The sequence below is a fragment of the Clarias gariepinus genome, chromosome 23, assembly GCF_024256425.1.
Source record: "Clarias gariepinus isolate MV-2021 ecotype Netherlands chromosome 23, CGAR_prim_01v2, whole genome shotgun sequence".
Classification (NCBI taxonomy): Eukaryota; Metazoa; Chordata; class Actinopteri; order Siluriformes; family Clariidae; genus Clarias; species Clarias gariepinus.
The window spans coordinates 19,790,131-19,808,122 of record NC_071122.1 but is presented as its reverse complement, the minus strand read 5'-3'; the positions used below and the strand labels follow the sequence as shown (position 1 = coordinate 19,808,122).

At 39.2% G+C, this 17,992-nt stretch overlaps 1 protein-coding gene across 1 annotated transcript in view; it reads right to left on the bottom strand.

Annotated features, from left to right (window-relative positions):
* cdh4 (cadherin 4, type 1, R-cadherin (retinal)) overlaps nt 1–17,992 on the bottom strand; it is a 266,054-nt gene that overhangs the window by 130,002 nt on the left and 118,060 nt on the right. Inside the window, exon 3 of the mRNA XM_053483828.1 lies at nt 16,300–16,323. Coding sequence (XP_053339803.1) covers nt 16,300–16,323 — 24 coding nt within the window. The remainder of the gene's footprint in view (nt 1–16,299; nt 16,324–17,992) is intronic.

The window sequence follows — 17,992 nt, the reverse complement described above, 5'->3', positions numbered from 1 at the left end:
TTTTTACCTATAATTATTTTTACTACAACAACAACTTCAATGTCTAAATCATAGCGCACATGAACCACAGGGTTTGTATATTCAGTCATTATGTCCGGGGTGAGGATCTGCGGTGTGTATGTGAATAGATAGCTCAAGCATAAAGTGCTGAAATGGCGTGATGCGGAACGTCTAAGTGATTAACACGGTTGATAATTAGCCATGGCTGAAAGCACTGCTGATGTGCAACATTTCCAAACCTGAAATGATAGCAGGACCCCAGGAAAAAAAAAGTTCATCCAGGTTCCCACTGTGTGCTTATGCTCCCAGGCAGGTGGCTACACTGTGAAATCCATTACTGCATCATGGCTTGGTGGGCGGATTATCTATTTTTTAAACCACATTACGGTGATCAAAGGCTGCGCAGCTCCTGACGCAGCTAGGTGACAGGTGTGTTTGCATAGCTCAAAGTTAGAGGACGATTATCACTCGCAATACTCAAAATGCAGGATAATGAGATGCATGCATAAGCATGCGAGAACACACACACAGTTTGCTGAGAGTTCAAAACATGGTTAATGATCAGGCTTGACCTTTCATACCCCTTCAGGATCGAGTGTCAGGATTGAGTAGACATCATCACACTCCGTAATGAGGTGGAGCGGCTTAATCTCGTATTAAAGCCCTGACACTAGAGAGACCTCTTCTTTTATCTGCTGGTCTATCTTCTGTCCTCTTTTCCCCATTGACCTAAGTGGGTAGAAAATGGCTATTGATTCCTGATGAGCAGGCTTTTCACGAGCCCATGATATGTCTGAAGGATCTGTTCACCTTGCAGATGGGACTCATTGACAAATTCTAAGAAGAGCCTTGAGAGGAACCTTGAGAGCCCCAAAAGAGATTAAACAGAAGAGGAAGTATCATTTCAAGAGGCGCTGTGTTTTTTTTTTTTCAGTTTGTATGCAAAGCAGCTCCATTTTTATAATACCACATACTGCGTTTTCAAAAAATAAATTATTAAGTGACATTAAGCTAATTTGGACACCAAAACAAAACAAACAAACATCCATCATATCCAACCAGGAACCTCTGTGGTCTAACTAGAGACCGTGGAGGGCAGTGGTGACCACTGTATTTGTTCCCATCTATTATCATCCTCGTGGGACAACATTCACACACGCAATTACACACGATGGGTGATTTGGGAACACTAATTAGCCTAATCCACATGTCTTTGGACTGTGTAACCCACCAAGCAAGGGGAGAACATGCAGACTCCATGCACACAGACCTGACGCAGGAATCGACCCCACTAAGCTGCCATGCCGCTAAAAAAATGCAGGATTTAAGGACCCTGAAGGCTTCACATATAATTTCTAAGTGTTTTGATTGCTTTTACATGCAAAAATACGGTCATAGTGATGGTAATATTTGTGATATTTTTAGGTGGCTGGAACGGATTATCTGCTTTTACATTATTACCTATGGGGACATGCATTTCACAATAAGAAAATTGGTCTTAAGAACTCGACTCTGGAACGGATATCATAAATTTGTATACTGTATATAGAAATCTACACATACTTGTGAAGGTTTTTGAATAGGACACAAAAAATATGCAGCTTGTCAAGTTAACAAGAAACCAAAACGTCCTTCAGGTCCCTCCCAAAGACTTGACTGTTTTTTTTTTACTGGATGTGATAATTTCCCCTTTTGTGTGGACAAAGCCAGTTCCAGGAAGACATAGTGCTGGCCTGTACAGAAGACATTGCACTGGACTGGAGAGAAGAGATAGTACTGGCCTACACAAAGCCCTGACCTTTAACCCCACTGACAATTTTCGGGATGAACTGGAACGCTGACGTTTGATTGGGCAAATCCCCACAACCACACTCTAAAACCTAAAGAAAAAGCCTTTCCAAAAACCTTTTTTTAAAATTTTTTACCTAATTTTAGTCGTGTCCAATTCCTCCCGGTCACTAGGGGGCTTCCGCATCAAGGCCATTACTACCACTCAGTTGTGAGGGCCGAAGACGATCACGTTTTTCCTACAAACCGCGTGACTCTAGCCAGCGACATCTTTTCGAACTGCTTGCTCACGCACCGTTGGGGACGGCGTAACACACTCAGAGGACAGCGCTATCCGCTCCTTCCACTTGCCTGAGCTCACAGACGACCCTGATTGGCTTTAGAGGCGTGATTAATGTGGGAGCACTAAGTACCTCTTATCCCTCTCCTCTGAGAGAGCTCGGCCAATCAGCTCTCTGTAGACCTCTAGCTGCGAGAGATTACAGCATCACCCGGGAATCGAACTCGCGATCCTCGGATGAGAGGGTGAGCACTTTACAAAAACTTTTGGCCATACACTGCACTTAAAGTCTGTGATCACCGAAGCTTTGCAAAGTGTATTTATGCACTTCTTTATGAAGACAAAAAGACAAGGGCATGATAGCATCAGCATCAGACCTCAAAAGAATGAAAGAAATAAATGAAAGATAGACTGAAAGAAAGGAGATACTTATGAAGACAGACAGGCCAAGGGCAAAAAGCAAAAACAAGTAACCCACTGAAAGAGAGAGCGAAATGATCTCAGAGAAAAAGTGAACTGAACTCAGTGTCTGTATCAAGAGGATTTGACTAATGTTCTGTACGTTCCTGTATAAACACATAAAGGTTACGAGAACTCCAATCTGTGTGTTATTATTTTTTATTATCCGTGGGTCAGCGAGTGTAAGCCGAACTCACGTATTTATCCAGCTCCATGACTACAGGCTGTTCTTTACATCAAGGTTGATATCTGCGCATATGTTACATCACATTAACAACTCGTCATCTCTCCAGCAGAAACGAGGGCGTATGGAGATGCCTGATCACAGACAGGTGTGATTAAACGGCTTGATAAAGGAAGGAGCAATGTGACTAGGCTGTCACATGGCAGACGGAGCTTTAGCATTATCAAATCTAAGAAGACCTGTTGAAAAGCAGGTAAAACTCTGGATAGAAAATGCGGAAAGTTTTCCAAAGGTGAAAGCTCAACCCTATAATGGGACAGAATACAGCACAAATGTTTTATAGCCATAACATGTAATATCTCATAATTCAGACTGGTTTTGATCTCAAAGGCACCATAATAGGCATCAATTTATTAACAAGGCATATTTCCTGTTTTAGATAATATGGACGTCTATCCCAAGGGACTTGGTGTATAAACCTGGACGGGGTGCCAAATGGCAAACAAGCATACACACCTAGACACAATACGGGGAATTTGGAAAAGCCATTAGCCTACTCGGACTGTCTTTGGACTGCGGAAGGAAACCGGAACACCCAGAGGAAACCCATCGAGCACTGTGAGAACATGCCATCTCCACACACACACACACAAACCCGAGGAGGGAATTAAACCCCTGAGCCTGGGGCCCTCAGCATCGGCGAGTTTTCACTGTTGAGCTCTTCAGCAAGGACCATAATCCTATCTGCTCCAGGGGTGCTGCATCCTGGCTGACCCTCCGCTCTGACCCCAGCTTCATGACTAGGATATGCGAAAAAATCATTTCACTGTGCTGTAAAGTCCATGTTACAAAGAATTGAATCTTAATCTTACTTTTCATTCTTGCAATGTATCTCTATCTCCTCATGCGAGTTCTAGAATCAGACACCAGCCCATCACAGAGACAATAGTTTTAAACTATAAGTATGATTAGACCATTATTAGTTAAATACATGAACCTTATTTAATAGTCCTTTTCCTTATATTTACCCAGAATGACTTTGTGATCTATGTGTGTGTGTATGTCCCACTCTTTCCCTGTGTTCTACTTGCTTTGAACTCCGATGCGATTCCACATGGCCCAAAGCCTTCGCTTCCCCAAACCAGCTGTCTGGAGAATTAGAAAGAAGCGTACTGGCTCTGGAAAGCAGCTGCCGTGTCCTTTTACACGGATTGATTTTTCTAACGGCTGCTCAGATGTGAAAGTCGCTCATGCAGAACAGGAAACTTTTCTCCTCTTCCTGGCCTTTTCCTTTTAATAGACTTCAGTCAATTCCCGGAATAAGGATTCGGGAACACCTTAACGGATCATGCTGTTTTTGCCCTGGGTATGAGTGGGTTTCCTTCAGGTTACACCAATCAATTTCCATCCCACCCCAAAATAAATGAAGAAAACACACACATAACTTGACCCCTGGTAATTAGTTAGTTAGTGAGCGCATGCTGGCTTGTGATGGACTGGCAACCCATCCAGGGTGCGCTCCTGCTTCAGAATAAGTAGGGAATGGGAACCACCATACACACGACACAATATTATCACGATACCCAAGTACCAAGTGATTCTGTAAATATCACAGTTCAATATTTTGATTTTTGATTTTGTTAAAATTCAAAAACAAACCGTGTACATAATTTGCTCCTACTACACAGAACACTGTGCTGCCTGCCAAAGTGAATAGTTCAGAGTGCACCACCTGTAGGAACTGCAACATAGCACTGCCTTAAAAGAGATCATATACTGTATACACGAAAAAAAAAATTATTCATGTAAGAATACAATAAAAAAAAAACAATTAAGGTGATTTCCCCATCTCTAACAAGTTTATCATCTAAGGTCTATTATTTGCACGCTAACGTACACCAGTGCATTATGGGATTTAGAATGAAGATTTTTCATCATGTAAGTAAACTTTGTAAAAAATTGGTAACACGTCGGCGGGTGCAGTCTCAGACATATGCTGTGTGTGCACGGTTTCCTCGCATAAAGCTGATTCTATGCAAATGTGTTTCATTATCATGGATTTTAGCACACGCACGCTAGTAGCGACTCCATGTTTAACCATCTGCTACTCTGTTCAAAATTCGATTCACACAGGCATACGGAGAAACATTTCTGATTTGTATGTGGGTGTATGATAGAAAGTCTTATAGAACACAGAATTCCTCGGACACATGCACAGAAAAGCCAACAGATGGACAATCGCTTGATTGAATAAGCAACTGATTGCAATTAACGCTGGTGCCGTTGGTGCTTGATGAGGAACTCTTTAACCTCCGTTTGAAAATATATATACATAAACTATGCAGAAATTTATCTAGTGACCATGCCCTTGTTTTTCTGACCATTTTGAATTCATATTCCTGTCCATAGTGTCCCCAGGCAGCTTTCTGCTCTCCTCTTACAGCCAGCGTTTGACTGCATTTCCATCCTGTTATCTGAACATGACAGAGGCTGCTTGGTCATCACCCAGTCTTGGACACTGTGGGCATTTCAGCAGACAGCTGAGAGTGAATGCGGTACAATTAGTTGGACAGATATAGCTCTGCTGACACATGAATTCAAGTGTGCCGTCTTCTCTCCATCCGCCTCCTCTGGTCTTCCCCACAAACTTTTTTCTCTAATTTATCTAACCTGTTATATCTGTAATAAAGCACCGAGGTGCAGACGGATATGAAATACTTAACCCGATATTACTCATGATTAGTGAAAAACATTGATTTAAGCAATTACAGATTTATACCACAGTCTGCCAATGTAATTGGTCTTAATGTGACCTTTAATATGTGCTTAATGCATTATCATTCTCAGTCATATGACCTTTTAAGAGGAATGGTCCACAATGATCTACTGTAAAGCAAGTAATTAACTTTAAATGTTCTGCTAATTGACCACCTGATGATAAACATTTTTTATTCAACATTCATAGCTTTCTATGAGGAAATATTTGTTTTACACTTATGTAAGGAGTCTCCGGTGTCAGAGACCAAACATCTTGCACAGACTTAAAGACAGAGGACTTTGTTCTTTCTTTCCTTCTAGTGCTTTAACCTCTTGAGACCTCAACATCCTCAAAAGAGTACATGACATTTTCTCCTAACTACATCGTCTATACACACTCACCGGACATGCCATTGGGTACACCTTGCCAGTACTGGGTTGTAGGTGCTGGTACAGGCATTCTTTTGGGATTTTTGGTCCATACTGACACGACAGCAAAACACGGTTGCTGCAGATTTTCCGGCTGCACATCCATGAGGAGGCGAATCTTTTGTTACAACACATCCCAAAGGTGATTTATTGGATTGAGATGTGGTACCTGTGGAGTGAACTCATTGCCACGTTCAAGAAACCAGTTTGAGATGATTTTACCTTATAATCCCGGCTCAATTGGTACTAAGGGACCCAAGGTGTGCCAAGAAAACCATTGAACCATTGAGGATGGATCCATACTTTCATGATGTTTACGCCAAATTCTGACCCTCAGAGCAGAAATCAAGACCAGGTAATGTTTTTTCAATCTTCTCTGGTCCAATTTTGGTGAGCTCATGTGAATTGTAGGTTCAGTTTCTTAGCTGACAGAAGTGACACTTGGTGTGGTCTGTGGTCTTCTGCTGCTGTAGCCCATCTGCTTCAAGATTCGATGTGCTGAGATGCTCTTCAGCAACGAAATGTTACTTGAGTTTTTGGTTGCCTTTCAATCAGATCGAACCAGTCTGGCGATTCGCCTCTGACCTCTGGCATCAGCAAGGTATTTTTACCCAGAAATCTGCTGCTCACTGGATATTTTCTCTTTTTTAGGCCATTCTCTATAAACCCCAGAGACGGTTGCTTGTGCAAATCCCAATAGATCAGCAGTTTCAGGAACAAGCAGACTAGCCCGCCTGGCACTAACAACAAGAAACTCCCCTTCACATCACACTCGGTCTTTTATCTCTGATTATTGCTGTCTATAACAGCATGTAAAATATAAATATAACAGCAAAATGTTTCAATACTTACTTACAATAAAGTTCTCCATTTGCCGATTGTAATGAACTTCTTTATCACATCATCACTATTATCTGATCGAGGCATACAGAAGCTACGATCTACAGTTATCATGACACTGTGATGACGTTCATAATCCTGAATGTCATAACACGACTTTATGGCAAAGGAAATCTTTTGCTTGACACAAATGTTGTCAAAATAACCCCTGGCGGTCGACACTTGCTGGAATGGAACTTTAGAGATGTTTATATAGGTCTATTTCAGTTTAAGGGAGACGCTCATACGGCAACTGATAACTGCATACTGAACCGCGGAGTCCATTATTCTCCAACAGGAAAACATATGAATGTTGAAGAACACTGAGCTTTTAAGAGAAAGATAGAGACACTTAAGTGAGGAAGGTTAGAGGATAACCTTTTATTCTATACCGCTGTTCTTAAAATGAGTTTTCTTCTTTATGGCGTAGTGGTGGAGTGTCCAGGAATGAAATGAGAAGGTATTCTAGAGTCGAATATTTGACTAGATTGATTACTTACAGTAGACTAACCAGCCGCTTTATGGTTGTTCGCGCCAGACGGGTTGGTTTGTGTTTTGGATGAGGATTTGGCATAAACCACATGAAAGGTTATTAGAGTTCAGGTTTGTAGTGGTGGTGTAATGGTGTTGGGGAGATTTTCTTTGTACACTTTGGGCTTAGTACCAACCAGTGTTACGGAAGGATCTCAAAAAAGTCTACTACAAATTACTAATTACTACTTTAAATCGTAATTTGATTACATTACTGATTATTACATGTAAAAAGTAGTTCACATTCAAGTTACTTTGAAAACATTTGTCACAGGGTCGCTTCAAACTGTTGTCACTCCTCGCTCACTTCGTAGGCTCCCTATGTAGGGTTCACCCTTTCTGCAGGTGCGCAAAGGGGCGAGGCCGCCAGGTCGGGCAAGCTGGCGATAATTAGTGTTAACAGATCTTCAATCCTTCCCTTTTTTCCCCTTGCTCCCTCCTTTAACCCTTCTCCTTCCCCGTTTTATCTAAATAAAATACCCTTGTTCCTTCAAGACCTCGCCATGTGTCTGAACAAAGAATGAACCCTTTAGAACATCAAATAAAAAAAAACTACAAAGCTCTCAGACGATTGATTAAAGCGCATGCTCGTTAACTGATTTTGCCGTGCAAAACATGATTTTAAAATTCAATTTCTAAACACTACATTTATAACGCTAGTAACCTAATGTTATTGATTACACACAGTAACGCATTATATCCAACTCTGGTACTGTACCAACTAAGCACTGTCTACCTGAGTATTGTTGCCAACCATGTCTATCCCTTTATCTCTATTTTCAGTGTACTGTAGGTCTCAGTTCAGTCAAAAAAAAAAAAAAAATCTAAAAAAAAAAAAAGAGTCTGGTAATGTTAAAAGGTCCAGATTTTCCCCATCATGTCTTATATTTTTTGACACGTCTACATGACACAACATCTTCGGAATAAGGTGGACCATCTGGCGGCTGCGTGTTACTACAATTACAGTAAAATATGAATAAGAGTTGAGCCAATGCTGAATTATGAACATATAAACTTATCTGAGATTAAGAAAAAAAAAAGGTAAAAATTTAGGAAAGAAAGCACACACAACTGTTATCATTTTTTTTTTGACAATGGTGCACATGGTGTCTCATGCTGCTCTAGAAGAGGTTTGTTTATATAAATTGGTATGCCTGTGAGTTCTCGATAAAACTGTATAAAAAAAAAAGGAGTTTAAAAAAAGCATAATCAATATGGAGATTACAGATGAGGGCTCTAAAACCAGCACTGCACTTGTGACAATTACACCTCTGCCTTGCTTAGGTAGGGCCAATTAAATGGAGAGAGAGAAAGAGCAATAGAGAGAGAGAGATTTTCTACTCAATAATTAAGGTGTTTGACAGCTTAAGCGTGAGCATCATGTTAGCACTGCATGGAGAAAGATGAGGGCAGAATGCCAACATTATCCCGCTTACATCGCAGGCACCGCTCTGCCAAGTTTAGAACTGGAAATGAAACTTAAAAGGACGGCAGGTAAAAATAAGCACACGTTGATAAGTGACTATAAAAGAAATAAAATAATGTTCAGTTTTATCCACTCCGGCTCTGTGAGAACCTCAATTCATGTTACATGATTCATAAAGAGGGCCCACTGTATGCCAAGGTCATAGACATATTCATCTCTCTCTCTTTCTGTTTTTCTCTTCCTCTGCCTATCTTTCTGTCCATCACAAGTCTCTAAGCAGAGACTGAAACAAGAAAAGCAAAAAAAATAAGTTTACATGATCTGAAATGAATGGGAAACTGGACAGGAGTGTGTGTTTGTGTGTGTGTGTGTGTGTTTGCTGGACATATAAAAAAGTGTTGTCCTTTTCGACTAATCCGATTTGTCTGATGCACAGACCCAAGAAGGGAATCGGACCCCATCCCTAACGGCGACAGAATATAAAAAGAAAAACACATTTCCGCCATTGCATAGCAGTAGCACTGTGGTTATGCACCTTTAAGGATGAGGGTTCGAGTTCTGCCCCTGGTCTGTGCCCTTGAAGTTTGCATGTTCTTCCTGTGCTTGATGAGTGATTTCTGCTTACTGTCCAAAGATATTCAGGCTATGCTATCTGGCCTTGCCACATAATTCCCCATGGTGTGTGCTTGTGTGCTCTGTGATAAGTGGTATTAAAAGTAACTGAGTGAGTAAGTATACTCCTGATATAACAGGCATCAAGGGGTCTGATAGGGAAGTCGGTTATATCTGAAGTCATCTATAACCAGATTTGGTTTTTAGCCATGCGCAAGGAAATACTGTACCTTGCCAATCTTGCAAAAATCTTGCACGTCTTTACAGTCTTGCACGGTATTCAACACACATCACCTCCAACATTTTACACAAAACAATGCAAGTTCTGATAGTGTAATAGTGTTATAGTGTGATATGTCGTTGCTACTTACAGTATAAACACTGACAGTCACCCGCTAATCAGTCCATCTGGTCCAAATGTACAGCTTGGCACTGCTAATGCTGCGTTATAACTGAATAAAATGACGTCTGTTAAAACCACAGGGACCTAATTATTAGCCCGGATTGCCTTTATACTCCAGTTCATTATATCTAAAGCTTTTTTTTGCAGGTTTATGTGCATATGTAGGTCTGCGCAGGATTCCTATGCATCCGAGTTTGTTTTTTAACACAATTATACTGTATTATTCCAAAAGAGGGGGAGGGCGGTGTGTGGGAGTGTGTATGTGCATTTTGGGCTGAGAGAAAGAGAGAGTGCATTGTCCGTGTATTCTGGCACAGTGTATTGGCCATCTTGAATTGTATCCTAATTAGACAGCACTGGCTTATGCTTTTTTTGTGTGTGTATCTAAACCTTAAGCTCCACTTAAATCCAGCTCCAAAGATTAGGATTAAATATGTGTAGCATACTATTTAATTAGCTTGCATGAAAAATGATGTATGTTAAAAGGTCTTATGAGAATAAGAAGACAAACGTGTGTGTACTGTATGTGTGTACGCTATATGTATATGTTATGTATAACACCACTATAAATGAGATCACACAATTGATCTGTCTCATAATAAGCTCGACTTTGTCTTTTCTATTTCTTCTAAACCCCACTTGAGAGAAACAAAGGGACATAAGTGAGACACAACCTGAGACATACTTTTGAGAAACATTTGAGAAATCTGAGATGTACATGAGAAACAGAACTGCAATTGAAAGAGAAGAAAATGAGCCATACTGTATATAAGACCATAATAAGATTAAAACCAGATATAAATTAGATGCATGAAACAGATGCATGAGAAATATTATAGTTTTAATGAGCCTATCAAAAATCATCAATAAACAACATACAGTGTAATAAATTTACAATTCACACAATATAACAGACACCAGCAAAATCTGGTAAATCAAGACACTAAATGATACAAAATGTCACCCAACCTGACAAAGATGTTAAGTGTCACACTGCTCAACTCAAAGTATATGATTTATACAGGAGTTACACAGCATTGTGACAATCTTCCAGTGAAAAGAATCAGTCAAAAAGGAGATGGTTGCATGCTGTATGTAAGGGCTAGAGGAACGGGCCAATGCCAGGAAAAGTTCTTTCTCACCGGCAACATCAATCTTCTCTTCTGGTATATGTTCAACAAGTTTGTCCAAAGTCTGCAACTCCTGGAGTTGCTTAGTACCTAATGGAAAAAAAAACTACATTAAAACATTTGAGAGTTACCTAAACACCATCCAGCTTTTTCATTCCTAACTTTTGAAGCTTGAGAGTCGGGCTTGAGCTTGCTCATGGGCTGGTGCTTACTGTACCTGACTGATGATGTGGTGCTGATGGAGACGCTGGAACATTCTCCTGCATGTTCTTTGTTGGGATTCTTGGTCTCCTGTGGTGCCATGCTTCTGAAAAGAAAACAGTTACAGTTAAATATATATAATTACCTACATTAAATACATATACATATAACAATTATAATTATGTTTGTTTTTTCACAAACAAAAATATTGGTCTTTATTTATAAAATATAATTACCCGATGTCTCTAAAGTTACATGTTCTGGTAACTACTGTTAAACACTGAACACTCTATAATAAAACTACTAGTTTTAAAACTGATCATGCAGTTACATTAACTAACTATTTTTAAAAAAATGTAAGAAGTAACTAAGTGTCAAACCACACTGGTTAACTTAAGACATGCCTAATAATAATACTGTGTTAGTTCTGTAGATATGCTAATCCACATGCTAAACCGCTTACATGTAGCATTTGAATTCTTTTTGCCATTTAAGAACAAACGTAAGCTGTGTAAATTTCAGTCAAGTATACCATAGCACCAACCCTGTGGTTTAAACTTACTTTAACTTTAGTTTAATTTTGACTCCTTGTCAAAAATAACTAATTTTAAATTTGATGCAAAAAGTAAAACCCACCTTCACCGTCCGCGTTGTCTTCTTTGGTCTTCGTCTTCATTTTTATCTGCGGCAGGCAAAGTAGGTGGTGCAGCACCGCTACCTAAAGGTCTGAATAAATGATGGATAAAGTGTTTTTTGCTGACAAATTTCTCTAACATACTGGCCACCTAAACATTTGCAGGCTTGGAGCGTGTGGGAGAAATTGTGGAAAATTATATCTTTATTAGAATCCATATGTACTGTAGGCATGATTGGGTTGGCCATGAAAAAATTTTAAACATTTAGTCATAAATGTACAGTATAATCAAAAATGGGTTTGGTCTTAAATGATAAGTGTATAGAAATCACTGAACACAAATATTATCTCATTGCTTTATTTCTTAAAAAAAAAAATCTGTATGTTGTATTTTAGTTCTTTACTGGTAATGACATTTGTACAGGGTGTACACATTTGTAAAAGGTTACTTTGTACTAACCCTCCCCTTCATCTACCCGAATGTGAAGAGTAAGATGAAGTATTAAAAGAAAGTACTGAACACGTTTTAGTATAGATGGCACTCCAACGCATTTTTAGCCATTCTTTGCATTATATTTTAATAATAATAATAATAATAATTATAATAGCAGAATATATTCTTCAATATAAAGAACTCAATTTTGTTTCATTTTAACAAACTATACCCACATGACTAGGCGAAATTTTTTTAAATGATCATATCAGAAAATATCAGAAAACCCAAATGCACAGTTTACAATACTGTATGTGTGAGAAACACTGCTTTGGGAAAACAGAAAATATGTGAGTCGCACACGAGACAAATACGAACTATCTCCGAGAGTAAGAGGTAATGAGCCACATTTGAGAAGACGCAGAAAACACCTAAATCTCATTCAAGTCTCAAAGACGGCTCATTTCTGTCTAAAAGACAAAGAAAAGATTAACATGAGATGTCATCTTGGAGTTTCTTTGCTATGGGTTTGTGCAAGATTTATTGAAGACATACTGTAAAAACATCCTAGAATGTTAGCGCGAAGGAAAGGAAGCCACTTATAGTTTTGTTTTTAAAGCTGCTGGTGTTAAGAGAAATCATAAATTAAGGTTAAGTGAGGTTTAATATCTATTTATATAAATTTTTACTTTTTTACATGTCTTTGCTTTGATTGTTTTACATACAAAAAATATAATTATAGTGTTGCAAATCAGTAATATTGTTAATATTCTTAGGTGGCTGGAACGGATTGTCTTTATTTACATTATTTTCTGTGTATTATGCGCTCTGCAATACTTACTTTTGCCTAACTTTCCGGGAACGGATGTAATTCGTATGCTGAGGAACCACTGTACGAAGGTTGTACCGAAAGTCATGCAAAAGTGGGGATGACTGACGTAGCTCTTTAAAAATCCACTTTGTCGCAGTTGATGGTCTCCCATCACGTGGCCTGGGTTCTTTAACCTTTTTCATCCATCTGTCAACTATGCCCTTGTCATCTCAGTAAATGTTCTGTAGTGCACTGGCCGACCATCAACTTTGACAAAGGGGATTTTCAAAGAAGAATTGAAAGTCAGGTTTTACGGTTGTACAAATGCATGGTTTGTAATGGAGACTATGTTGAGTAGTATACAGGTAAAGTTAATCTACCAACATGCAATGTGCAATTTAAACTGCCTATGTCAGTTAATAAATAAAAATAATAATAATAAAAAAAAAAAAAAAAACACTTTTGCATTACTTTTGGTACAGCCCTCGCCTAAGGATACAGCAGTGTCTCTGTTGAATGTATATACGGTGTACAGTTAGCGTGTGCTGCTGCTAATTTGCTAACAATGCTTAGACACAGCTCATTATTCACTTTATTAAAGTATAATTTATTTTAAATACATTTTAAAATGTAAATAAAATATATACTATAGTAAATCAGTAAGTACAATCTTTAAAAAGCAGTGCTCACTTCAAGCCACAAGTAAAAATCTTACAAATGCCACTAGCGACTTTTTGCTCACTAGTGTTAACCTTAAAAAAAAGTAAGGAAAAAACAAAATCACTAAAAGAAAGACTTCACTACTTAAGTTAAATTTTTGGAAATTTCTTGATAGCTAGCTAACATTAATACAGACTACTCCATATAGCATTTAATTAGAAGGCTATTTTGTGCCTTTTCTACACCCTTGTTTTTTTTTATTTCATATTGGCTAATGCTAGCTTTTAGGCTAACTCATACCATAACATTGCTAGCAAGACGATGCTAACTAGCAGGCAGGCAGAATGAGAGAAAAAAAAAAACCTCAATCTTACCAACAAACTGCAGAAAAAACATCCTAAAATGTTATTTTACTGGAATGTACAGCATTATATAATCTAATGCTGAAGCTGTTACAGGTATGAGGTTTAAAGCTAACACAGGCTTTACCTTATCATGTTTAGGGTTATTTAAATTATAAATTTAATATACCATTGTTTTACATCTAAAGAGCTGCTACAGAGGTTTCTAAATTCCCTCTGAAAACAGTTCAATATTTTCTACTCTAGACCTTCACAAGTCTTTCCGCCACTTCGGGGCTTTTCAAAGATTTTTGTTTCTCTGTTGGGCGTGTGAAAGCACTGAGCTGGAAATTCACTTAGTGTTTAATATTCCTACACGCCGTGCAGGAGGAAGAAGGAACGCTGAGGAATGGCATTGCTTTCAAACTGGACAAAACTTTCGGACACAGTGAGACAGCACTGGCCTTTAAACACTGCTGTTCCTTAAGATACCGGCAGACTCCCTCCTCCATCAAACCCAACACGCCTTATTCATGCTTTTCCTCACATGTTTCTTTCTGCTCACTAACTCATACACGCTCACTCGCTTTCTCACGCTCTCCGATTTTTGGGAACGAGCCGACATGGTCAGGAGTGAAATTTAAAATCTGTTCATGCTGTGAGACTGCTGAACCTAAAACTGGGCTAATTTTTACAATCTTAGCCCAGTTTAGTGAAAGTTTGTGACTATGTGTATCACCACATGTACATACAATCTGTTGCTCCATCCAGGCACTAATTAATACAAGTGTGCTATTTTACATTTGCGGAATGGAAAACAAACTAAATATTAATCTGACAGTCGGTTCATAATAACTGTACAAGCTGAATTTGTAAAACTAGATAAGAAAGTCACTAAATTGACGCAATTGCCCGCTAAAGTAGTGACATGAAGTGAATTTTAATTGTACAGAGCTGTGCAAAAGTTTTCAGCCACCCCTTATTTCTTCCTAATAAATTAAATGAAATAATATAGATAAAATTGAGGAAATTGAACAAATGTTTTACTGCAACAGGCTGCAAAGTGATTAAGGAAATAATTTACAATTTATAGAGCACGCACTCAAATACAAAAAAAATTAAGACTTTTGTGCCAAATCAAGGCTGGCAAAAATACGCAGGATATATGAAAAATATATAGTTCCTTGCCCATTTAGAGAAATTGTTTTCCCAAAAGATTTACATATAAAACTATTTAAAAACCACAGATAAAGTTTTTTTCTTAAACATAAAATTTGTAGCAATACAACAGTAATGATTTTCTAAAAATATGTTACTAAATATAGTTCTTCGCCCGTTTAAAGGTTATGAAACAACCTCAGCAACGTTCCTCTCTCGTCTGTTCCAACCACTCAGCACCACCAGTATACTAATCACCAGCCTGATAAACCTGTTTCTCACTGGTTTATGCCTTAAGTTTTTTTTTTTTTGGTTTGTTTTTCTATGCTGGAGTCATTTATAGGTCACTGTGTGGCTTAGTGAACAAAAACATCTCTCTGATACTGGTCAGGTACAGGGAGTAACATAATCCGAAGGAAGCGCTATCCACCTTGTTTCACATACTGTACATGAACGCATTGTGATTGACGGAGCAGAGAGAGAGAGAGAGAGAGAGAGAGAGAGAATCACGCCACTGAAACCTAACACCCTTCACACTTTTCACAAATGCTGCAAAGATATCACAAAACAATTATTAGCCTTGGTCCCAACACTTATTTGTGAATAAAAAGACAGGGACTTTTAAATTGTCTTACTCGCACTGTCCACACCTTCCTCCTCGTCACACGCTCGGACTTTGTTTTTTTCTCTCTAAACACATCACCACCATGACTGCAGGTGTGTACCAGTTTTTTTTTTTTTTTTTTCCTCCCCTCTAGGAGCCCTGGGGCTTTGCAGGTGGATCATACGCCTGTCCAGCAACAAACAAAGCTAAATGCATCGCTGCCTCAGTGCAGCCCTTTCTGTCTCTCACACACAAACACACTAAAAGGTGTGTGCGTGTCCAGAGAATGTGGATAAAGCAGACAGACCTTCATTACCTCCCGTTGGTGCTGTGCACACAAATTAACAGGTGCATTATCTCAACCCCGTGCACTTTCATAGATTTGTATGGTCAATGAAAGACTCTCTAGCTCTCTCACACACATACAGAGAGAGAGAGAGAGAGAGAGAGAGAGAGAGAGAGAGCGAGCGAGAGACCAATATTTATCAGAATCACAGCACTGGACTAATTAAGAAAGAAGCTGTGTAGAGCAATCCATGACAAAACATCCAATCGTGCAGGGTATGTAGTATAACTCACCTCGAGCAGAGGACAGCAAGGTACCTGAGTGACAAAGAGAGAGAGAGAGATCAGTCAGTATAGCACAAGCGAAAATCGACCAGGTTTCTCTTTAAGGTCTAACTCATGCCAAAGAGATGTCATCACTCACTCACTCACTCACACCGCTGTATCCTCTATACAAGGTCGCGGTCGACCTGAGCCTGATCTAAGGAGACTTGGCGCATGAAGCAGGGTACACTCTGGACTTGGCCATCCATCACAGGGCATACACACTCGCTAATTTACACACTTTGGGAACGCCAATTGGCCTAATTTGCATGTCATTGGACTGCGAGAGGAAACCGAAGTCCCCGGAAGAAAACCCGCCGAGCATAGGGAGAACATGCAAACTCCATGCACAAAGACCTGAGACGGGAATCGAACTCGGATCCTGGAGCAACACGGCAACAATGCTAACCACTAAGCCATTGTGACGCAAATAGGAACATCAATTTTTTTTTTTTTTTTTTTTTTAATGTCACCCCTGATGTTCTTTGAAAGTGTGATCAAGTTTCAAAACCTTTATGTAATGCAGGGAAAAAAAAGCAAAAATTTTATCATTGTTCTTAATGCATAGACTAACCTTCCAAGTTCAGCTTTTAGCTTTTATATTTATTGACTCCATTTTCTTATAATATACATGTGAATATCTATGTGTGTGTGTTTTTTAATATAAATCCTAGAATCTTGCAATAAGAACTATATGGTGGTTTTTCTCCTTTTTCAGTTAGTCTTTTAAAAAATGTTTCCAAGCCATCACTTAGAATTTATGGTGATTATTTTGGGAAGATGAAGCACAGTGTGTGTGTTGCGAGCTACGATTCTTCACTCTTGTTTTGCGAAGGCCATTTTCCTCCGCTTTTAGGCAAAGAAAAAGGAATCAGACCAATTTTGCCACAGGTGCTTATTTGAACAGAACACACTGTACGTTCTCTGCTTGAAAACAGAGTCTGTCAGAACAGAAATGTCAGAAAAGCCGCGTCTATGCTCCATGCCTTGACGTCATCAGATAGCTACACTTGTCACCCAGAATGCCTGCTTTAAATCTTCTTTCTTTTTTGTCTTTCATCTGTTCCCTTCATTGGTCGCCACAGTGAATCATATGCCTTCATCTAACCCCATCCTCTGCCTCCTATTTACCCACACCAACTCACTTTATGTCCTCTCTCACTGCATCCATAAATCTTCTCGTTCTTCCTCTAGACCTCCTGCCTGGCAGTTTCAAACTCAGCATCTTTCCACCGATATATACACCAACTTTTCTCAGAACATGTCCAAATTACATCAATCTGGCTTCTCTGGCTTTATCTTCAAAAGATCTAACATGGGTTGTCTCTCTGATTGGCTCATTCTTGATCCTATCTATCCTTGTCACTCCCAAAGAGAACCTCAACATCATCATCTCTGCTACCTCCACCTCTGCCTCCTGTCTTTTCTTCAGCGCCACTGTCTCTAAGCCATAGAGCATCGCTGGTCTTATGACTGTTGTACACCTTTTCTTTCACTCACACTGATACTCTATCATACAATACGCCTGAAACTTTTTTCCATCCTTTCCAACCTGCCTGCACACACCTTGTAACCTTCTCTCCAGGGTCTCCAATGCTCTGGACCGTTGACCCTAAGTACTTAAAGTCCTGTACCTTCTTTACCTCTGCTCCCTGTAGCCTCA